Raw genomic sequence first — 9995 nt, 5'->3', positions numbered from 1 at the left:
GTACAAACATAAATTACCCTCTCACTTAGGTGGCGTTTGGTGACACTTACATTTCTAGTTTTCAATTTATATTTACAAAAATTAAAAAAACTGTCATAAAAACTTGTTTGGTAAATATTTTGGTTTATAAACCAGTGGTTTCAGTTTATAAATTTGGCCAAAATTTGTAAACTCAAAAAATGAGTTTATGTTTTCAGTTTTCAGTTTTTTTTTTTTTTTTTTTTTTTGACCACCCACCACTCGCCACCACCTGCCACCATTTTCCATCACCGTCTTCCGCCACCACCACCCTCTACCACCGTCTTCTGCCGTCATCACCCACCACCGTCTTCCGCCGCCACCACTTGCCACCCCCATCTTTCGCCACTGCCACTCGCCACCATTTTTCACCACTATCTTCCGCCACCGCCACCACCACCGACCACCGTAATCCGCCGCCACCACCCACCACCGTCTTTCGCCGCCACCACCCGCCACCACCATTTTTCGCCACTACCACTCGCCACCACTTTCTGCCACCTTCTTCCGCTGCCACCACCTGCCACCTGCCACTACTTTCCGCCACCGTCTTTTGCCGTCACCACCCGCCACCTGCCACCACTTTCCACCATCGGCTTCCACCACCACCACCATCTTCCGCCACTACCACCCGCCATCACTTTCCAACACCATCTTCCGCCGCCGCCACCACCACCTACCACCACTTTCCACCACCGTCTTTTACCGCCACCACCTACCACCACTTTCCACCACCGTTTTCCGCCGCCACCACTTGCCACCATCTTCTGCAACTACCACCCGCTACCACTTTCCACCACCTTCTTCCGCGGCCACCACCTGCCACTTGCCACCACCATCTTTCGCTGCCACCATTCGCCACCTGTTACCACTTTCCACCACCGTCTTCTGCCATCACCACTCGCCACCACCACCTACCACCACTTTCCACCACCGTCTTCCGCCGCCACCACTCGCCACCACCCGCCACCACCACCTGCCACCATTTTCCACCACCGTCTTCCACCGCCACCTGCCACCTGCCACCATCTACCACCACTTTTCACGACCGTCTTTCGCTGCCACCACCTGCCACCACTTTCCACCATTGTCTTCCGCCACCACTACCGTCTTCCGCCACCACCCTCCATCACTGTCTTCTACCGCCACCACCCACCACCTACCGCTATCACTCGCCACCCACCATCATCGTCTTCTGTCACCACCACTACCGTCTTCCGTCGCACCCACCTGCTACCACCGTCTTCCGCTGCCACCATCCGCCACCACCCGCCACGCCACACTCACCATTTCTCACTCTTTTAGTTTATATTTTTTAAAATTTTCAAATATTTTGTCCAAACCAAACGCGTTTATAGTTTATGTTTTTCTAAAAATAAATAAAAACCAATTTATAAAATTTTTGTAAATATAAACTGAAAACGTAAGTGTTATCAAACAGTCCTTTAATAAATTACAATCATAATGGCAACAAGTGTGTTTTTGAAAAGAGATCATTTATTTTTTTATGACAAACTTTATAAAATAAAAAAAATTACGATTATCAAATTAATTTAATTTATTTTATAAATAATATATTTAAAGAATTTTATAAAATAAATAGTTTGAATTATCAAAATAAGACCCATGAATCAATGATAGAGCCACAGGCTAGAATAGCAATCTCCAGTCCAAATCAAGAACTGAGGAAAGCCCAGCCCAATCTAAAACTGGGGGTATAGATTCGTTACGTCACTATAGGGGCCCATAATGTTAACCCAAATAATGGATAGGCCAACTGAACCACTAATTTGTTGAGTATCTTTTCAATACTGTTACTCATGTTTGCCGAAACGCTTTGTTTGATTTGATTTTTACAAATTTTTTTCTAGATTTTTTAAATATAGAAAATAGTTTATTAAAAATAAATATTACGAGAATATTTTTGAAATTTTAAAAATTATTTATATATTTCACAAAAATAAAATTATATAAAAATAATAATGATTATTTTATTTTTTGAATTTTCATTAAATTATTTTCTGATTTTTTGAAAACAAAATCAAACAAAACGAAGTTGTATGTGACAATTTCAACGTACATAATTCTTGAAATGTGTTCTAATAGTTATATTTGGCAAATAGTGGAGTAAATGCCAATTCTGTCATGTTATCCAAAATTTAACATTTTTGCTTTAGACCGGAAATTTGCTAGTCTTCATTTGTTTTCCTCACCGGTTGACGTGGCCTTCGGTGTGGCTAGTCCACGTCAGCCATTTACGAAAAAGATGGAAGAATAATGCTCAAATTGTTTAGATAGAAAATATTTTTTCGTATATGGAACAATAAAAAATATTTTACATGGTTAATAAAATAATAAATTTATTTTAGTGAAAATTATATTTTTATTTTTAAAAGGTGAATACTTTTTTTTAAAATTAAAATCTTAAAAAAATATCACCACACTACTATCCATATACCAACACTATTGCCTGCACCATCATACCATCACAGTGGCCGCCACTGTAATTAAAAAATTAACTTACATTTTATTTACATTTCTTTTCTTATTGGTTTTCCATACATAAATCTTTACACAAAAGTATGAATTAAGCAGAACTTTTAAGAGGTATGGGGTTACTTATCTTGATATGAAACTCGTAATCGTTCATTTTATAGTATGAGTGCTTAATTATCGCTTTTTTTTCCCAAAAAAAAAAGAGATAAAAAACAAAAACAAATTGTTTAAAATTATAATGATAGTCACAAATCATTGAAATTCCAAGTAATATAGAAACCCCAAGGGACATTACAAACCCAAGAAATGAAAATTATACTAATACGTCATTCAAATACATAATACTAAAACATCATATAAAAAACATAATACTAATCACATGCACGTCACGAGGACTCTTTAGTTTTTAAAATTACTGACATATTTTAAATAATAATAGGTGGATTTTCTGTCAAAAACGGTCTAACATGTCAAGATTCTCACATGCTAAAGGTTTTTTGAGACAGAAAATCTGGGTCGATCTTATTTTGGCTTGAACACATAGTTGAAGATGGATTCTTTGATGGGTAAGAGCTGGGGGAACTCAAGCTTGAGTTTGGTGGCATCAAGCTCACAGTTGCTCCTAGGTGCAACAAGCACCTTTGCTTGATCCTCCAGAGTGAAGTTCTTCCATGTGAAGTTCGGATCGACATAGTTTCGATACATCTCTAGAACCTCGTTGTGGCTCATCACCCCAGGGTTCGTGAAGTTCCATACACCAGTGAGGTTTCTCTTTGCCATCTCAATGGAAATCGGGAGGAGTTCGTCGAGGTTGGTCATGGAATTTGGAATGTTGACAACATTCTCGTACTGAGTGATCTTCTTGATGAAATTTCGGGGATGGGATAAGTCGGAGAAGAACGGCATTCGGACTCGGAGTATGCAGACGTTCTCGTAGCTCTTGAGCAAATGTTCAGCCTTTAGAAATCAAATGAAAGAGGTAAGGATAACATTTGGAAAAGAACACCTATATACAGATTGAAAAATTATATAAAATTTGTTTATAGAATGATGTGATTGTATCGGGATGTCACAAAAATTCTTTTTGACTCCTCATTTGTTAAAGGTGGGTGTCAAAGGTTATGAAAAATGAGTTGGAGTACTAATTAGTGCTACCACTAATGGTGTGGCAGTAAGCTCCATCATGAATAATTTGATATTTTGGCTTTGGTGTTGTATTTTTTTTTTATTGAGTACCATATCATTAGTGATCTTTTTAAAGTTCTAAAATTAGTGGTCTCTATCATTGTTGGAAAATTAATGGTCTCTATCATTGTTGGAAGGTTATTAGGGGTGAGGATAAAACAAGTATTTTGAGTATTATTTTATATAAAAAAAAATATGAATATACACAGTCCAAATAATGTTTTGTTGGGCCATTTAGAAGTTTCCAAGTGGCCCTTATAATTTTAAAATTAAGAGTTTATGTTTACTATGTTAATTATAAGAATTATACATTTAAAACATTATTTAAGTAATAAATTCTATACATAACTTTTAGGGACATATATATATATATTGGATAATTTATTAATGAATAAAGACTACTAGCAGTTAATAAAATTACATCAATAAAAATTTAAGATAAAAACAAGATTAATCTAAAAAGATTGACACATTCAACAAGCAAAACAAAGTCAAAACCCAAGTCAACCCAATCCAAATCAGCAAGACAACAGAAACAACCCACCCACATGAAGACAAGTAAAAAACACTAAAAACAAGGGCAACACACATTTTTAAGTAAAAAATAATTCTAACATTTAACTAAAAAGACACCATTTTTTTTTTTTATCGGCAAATGTAACCAAAAGGACACCATCTCCCACAAAACTAACACAAATGTCAAAGACAGCCACAATCCATCAATAAGCATCCAAACACAGTAAACACAACTTAAGTTTGGAGGAAATGAATTAGATTGGAAGGCCATGAAGTTATAGATTAAATTGTTTTCTTTTAGGAGTATTTTGTCTTCAGTCCACCAACATAAATGAGATGGTTCAGCTGAGCCTATGACAGCACAGTCTACAAGGTCCACCATGAGTATCATTATGACAATGTGATTTGTTTATGATCACATTATCACATTATACATTACAATAAATAAGAGTTGAAGTTTTTGTCTTCAAAAAAATAAGAATTTTCTTATAAAAAATATTTGAAACCAACTCTTATCGTGGAGAATTTTGTTGTAAAAAATATTTGAGATTAATTTTTATTGTGACGAGAATAATCGTTAAAAAATTAACCTAAAAAGTCAAAAAAAAAAAATTAGCAACAAAATTTGAAAATATTGTTAATAAATACATTTTTAGGAATAGAATAATTTAGTCCCAAAAAATTAATTTTTTTAGACAAATTATGATCCCAAAAAGATAGTAATTCATTGTTTAAATGTCAAATTTTTAGCTAAAAATACAATGATGACACATTTATCAATAATTAAAATATGTTGTCTTCAAAAAGTTATTTTGTTCCTAAATATTTATCTCTAAAATCCTAATTTATTATACTGGTATTTATTTTTGAAAAAATAAACGATATATTTCAAACTCATATATATATATATATATATATATATTTAAAAAAATATGATAAATTAATTTAATTATAATTATTAAATCAATCTAATTTTTCATTATAAATAATTGACTGATAAAATTCTACAAAGTGAACTGATCATTGAGCTCATGATGACCCCACAGTCTCAAATAGAAAGTTCCTTTTATTTTATCACAATTTTAAATGGTTTCGCAAGACTTTAGCGTAATGTAATCAAATATACTAAAACCAAAACAAGTCTTTTATTCTTTATTTAATGTTTAATAAGAGATGTTAGATTACTCCATTAAGCGTCATAAGTGCCAACTACCGTCATAAGTGTAGACTAAAATTGGATAAATCTAAATACTCAGAACTTTTATCTTGGAATAGACGATGAAAGATTGTGTGGCGTAGATTTAATTATTGTAAAATGGTTAAATTTAAACATGGCTCTTCTTTAGTTTATAATTTGGACCGGAGGTATTGTTCACATCTATAAAGTTTATTATGAGTTTTGTTTTGATAATTTAAACTATTTATTTTGTCAGATTTTTTTTCTGTATATCATCTATACACAAAAATTTAATTTAATTGATCTAATAATCATAGCGTATTCAATTTATTACATTTATCTCTAAAAATATATATTTTTAAAAACACATTTATCTTTTATTTTTAAAAAATAAATGTAATAAATTGAATGGAGTCTGAATGTCAGATCAATTTAATTTTTTTGTATGAATAATACACACTAAAAATCTTGCAAAAAAATATTTTAAAATTATTAATATAAGATCCATAATAAGCCCAAAGACAGCCACAATCCATCAATAAGCATCCAAACACTCTAAACACAACTTAAGTTTGGCGGAAATGAATTAGATTGGAAGATCATGAAGTAATAGATTAAATTGTTGTCTTCTTTTAGGAGTATTTTGTCTTCAGTCCACCAACATAAATGAGATGGTTCAGCTGAGCCTATGACTGTAGAGTCTATGAGGTCCCCCATGAGTATCATTATGACAATGTGATTTGTATATGATCACATTATCACATTATACATTATAATAAATAAGAGTCGAAAGTTTTTGTCTTCAAAAAATAAGAATTTTGTTATAAAAACATTTGAAACCATCTCTTATGGTGGAGAATTTTGTTGTAAAAAACATTTGGGACTAATTCTTATCGTGGCGAGTATAATCGTTAAAAAATTATTTCAAAAAGTTAAAAAAAAAGAATTTTTAGCAACAAAATTTGAAAATATTGTTGATAAATACATTTTCATGAATAAAATAATTTAGTCCAAAAAAATTAATTTTTTTAGACAAATTATGATCCCGAAAAGATAGTAATTCATTGTTTAAATGTCAAATTTTTTAGCTAAAAATACAATGATGACACGTTTGTCAAAAATTAAAATATGTTGTCTCCAAAAAGTTATTTTGTTCCTAAATATTTGTCTTTAAAATTTTAATTTATTATACTGATATTTATTTTTGAAAAAATGAACGACATATTTCAAACTCATATATATATATATATATTTATATCAATTTTTTAAAAATAATATGACAAATTAATTTAATTATAATTATCAAATCAATCTAATTTTTATTATAAATAATCGACTGATAAAATTCTACAAAATGAGCTGTTCATTGAGCTCATGATGACCCCACAGTCTGAAATAGAAAGTTCCTTTTATTTTATCACGATTGTAAATGGTTTCGCAAGACTTTAGCGTAATGTAATCAAATATACTAAAACCAAAACAAGTCTTTTATTCTTCATTTAATGTTTAATAAGAAATGTTAGATTACTCCATTAAGCGTCATAAGTGCCAACTGTCGTCATTGCGTGTAGACTAAAATTGGATAAATCTAAATACTCAGAATTTTTATCTTGGAATACATATGAAAGATTGTGTGGTGTAGATTTAATAATTGTATAATGATTAAATCTAGACATGCCTCTTCTTTAGTTTATAATTTGAACGGGAGGGTATTGTTCAGGTTTGTAAGGTTTATCATGGCTTTCATTTTAATAATTTAAATAATTTATGTTGTCGTCAAATTTTTTCTGTATATCACTTATACACAAAAATTTAATTAATCCGATAATCGTAACTTATTCAATTTATCATATTTATCTCTAAAAATATATATTTTGAAAACACATTTATCATTTATTTTTTAAAAATAAATGTAATAAATTAAATAGAGTAGGAATATCAGATCAATCTAATATTTTTGTATGAATAATATATACTAAAAATCTTATAAAAAAATATTTTAAAATTACCGACCCATAAAAACCCAACGAATCCAAATAACATCTTTCAATTTAAATTATGAACTGACAGGGAGCGTAGTGCTTAATTTTGAACCACGTGTTAACTTTTTTTAGTTTTATAAGTCATTTTTTTTTTTGAAAAATGTTAAATTATTAATTTTTTTTACCAAATATTTCATGTGAGTGTGAAATTCATACAAATTACATGTATGTAAATCCTACACTCATGTAAGAAATTTGATAAAAAAATTAATAATCTATTTAAAATTCCTAACCTAATTTATTTATTTATTTTTTTCCTTCTCATTGCATAAGTCCCATCGCATGCACATGCACATGCACATGCACTCAACTTTAGACCTATATATACAAGTCGAGCTGAGTTAAAACTAGCTAATTTGAGTAAACTTAAACTAGCTAAATTTACTCAAACTCAGTTTAATACTAAAATGCTTAAAAAAATACCCACAATATTTAATTTTTCATTGTTTTTCCCATTTATTCTCATTCATTCCTTACCATAGCCTTGGTCTTGGAATAGAAGGATCCGACGAAATTGGGTTCATCCTCCTCCTTGAACCCGATACCCGATCCGAGCCGATGCTCCGGGTCGTACTCGAAGATACAGCCGGAACCGAAGTTGATCAAGATCAGGCCTTTGTTCCTGCAGACATCGGCCAGAGTGAGGGCGCCGATGACATTGGAGCGGATGGCCACGGTCTTGTGGGACTCGCACCAGTCCGCATTGGGACGGCCGGTGACACCCGCTGCATTGAAGACGTGGGTGGGGTTGACAGCTGCTAAGTCGGCTTCTAGAGAGCTCTGGTTCTCGAGGCGTCCAGAGCCGTAGGCAAAGTCGATGCCTCGGGACTCACAAAGTTTTCCCAAAAGCCCACCTATGCAGCCAGTCCGGCCATAGATCAGGAGCTTCAGAGGCTTCTCTGATCCTGATGAGCCATTGGCTAGGAACTCCATACTAGAGAGAGAGAGAGAGAGAAAAGAAGATTGAGGTGTGGGTGAGGTGAGTGAGAGACACTATCAACATGCTATATATATAAAAAGGACACCAACGTCGTCTGTCATAGTTTTGGGCCTCTTATATTTTTTTAACAAAAAACAAAAATTATGATCACGAAGATTAAAATTAGGGTGGTGATTCATCCCACTAATTTTTTAACCACTAATAGCACTAATGAACTAAAAAAAAAAAAAAAAACAAACTCAAGCCAAAATATCACATCACTTTGGTGGGGCCCCCTGTGCCACATCATTAGTGATGCTCTAGTGCTCCCAATTTAGAGCTCTAAAACATTATTGTTAAAATTATGTTGGGTTTGATTTTTAGCATTTGTTTTTAACTTTTTTAATTTAAAAATTAATTTAGTGAAAAAATTAAAAATAATTATCATTTTTATATAATTTTAGTGAGAGTAGAAATAAATTTTAAAATATTTTTTTAATTTTTATTTTTGTCAAACTAGTTTTGTAATTTTTTTATAATTTCTAAAAGTAGTTTCAGAAAATCAAACAAAATATGACTTTATAATTTATTTATTTTTAATATTCGACTATGCTTATGAAAATGTTAGTTCTATATAGAACTATCAAAATTTACTTAAATATATAACAAAGTTTACAATATTTAAAAAATAAATAAATAAAAATAATAATTCAAACTCAAGTACTAAGTAAAAAGTGAAGAAATATATAGTTAAACATCACGCTTCTCTAATTTTTAAATGTAAAATTACTAATTAAATTTGTATAATTCAACTTATTAACTAAATTATTTTCAATGGATTAAATTACTAATTCATTTAATCTTTCTTATGATATAGTTGACCAAAATAAGATTTAATCAACTTTATATTTGAAAATTTTTCTTTCCTTAGAAATGATGATAATTAATATAATTAATCGTATTCTATAGGCAATCCATGCACATGAGAAATAACTATTGATTAATTTCAAATAATTTATCATATTAATTGACTTTTGGAATTTTTTTTTTGGTAAAAATAATAATCCATTAATTTTCAATAATTCATCCCATCTACCATTTATTAGTTTTGAATTTTCACCAAACTTTGTCTGGACTTTTCAAATTCAGGTGAACTTTTTTATTTTATTTTTATTTTTATGGGTTAATATAGCAAATACAAAAATTCAAGACCTTTTTTTTTTAAAAATCAATTTTCGAGCTTATTAAAACAAGTTAATATTAAAAAAAGGTTGTTCTTTGACATTAATATTAGTTTTATATTGACTTTAAAAATTATTAAACTTGATTTTTTTTTTTTTTTTGCAAGAAATGTATATACCAAATGATTTTAATTTTTTTTAACAAAATAAAATAAAAATTTTAAACTAACACTACAACAAAAACATACTTTAGTGGCACTACACTAGTGGCATATTTTTAGAAAATGCCACAAAAAATGATATTTAGTGGCACGTTTTTGAAAAATGCCACAAAACGACAAACATAAAAGGCTCTAGTGACATTTGAATGAACAAGTGTCACAAAAGTACAACAAAAACATACTTTAGTGGCACTACACTAGTGGCATATTTTTAGAAAATGCCACAAAAATGATATTTAG

At 31.1% G+C, this 9995-nt stretch overlaps 1 protein-coding gene across 1 annotated transcript; it reads right to left on the bottom strand.

Moving 5' to 3' along the window:
* Positions 1 to 3007: 3007 nt before the first annotated feature.
* On the bottom strand, positions 3008 to 8367 carry LOC114266584 (bifunctional dTDP-4-dehydrorhamnose 3,5-epimerase/dTDP-4-dehydrorhamnose reductase). Its single transcript, XM_028207510.2, has 2 exons — positions 7912 to 8367; positions 3008 to 3471 (listed from the first exon to the last, which is right to left on the bottom strand). Exons 1-2 carry the CDS (start codon positions 8365 to 8367, stop codon positions 3037 to 3039), a joined length of 891 nt encoding a protein of 296 aa, XP_028063311.2. The 3' UTR covers positions 3008 to 3036.
* Positions 8368 to 9995: the final 1628 nt, after the last annotated feature.

Source organism: Camellia sinensis, chromosome 11 (assembly GCF_055761805.1).
Source record: "Camellia sinensis isolate YWXY chromosome 11, ASM5576180v1, whole genome shotgun sequence".
NCBI classification, from domain to species: Eukaryota; Viridiplantae; Streptophyta; class Magnoliopsida; order Ericales; family Theaceae; genus Camellia; species Camellia sinensis.
This window is presented reverse-complemented; position numbering and strand designations above follow the sequence as displayed.

What these genes read in the sequence shown, in the direction of transcription:
- LOC114266584 (XM_028207510.2), bottom strand. Translation starts at nt 8,367, where the DNA reads ATGGAGTTCCTAGCCAATGGCTCATCAGGATCAGAGAAGCCTCTGAAG. An exon ending in ATTCCAAGACCAAGGCTATG is followed by an intron (nt 3,472 to 7,911) that starts GTAAGGAATGAA and finishes TGATTTCTAAAG; the next exon opens with GCTGAACATTTGCTCAAGAG.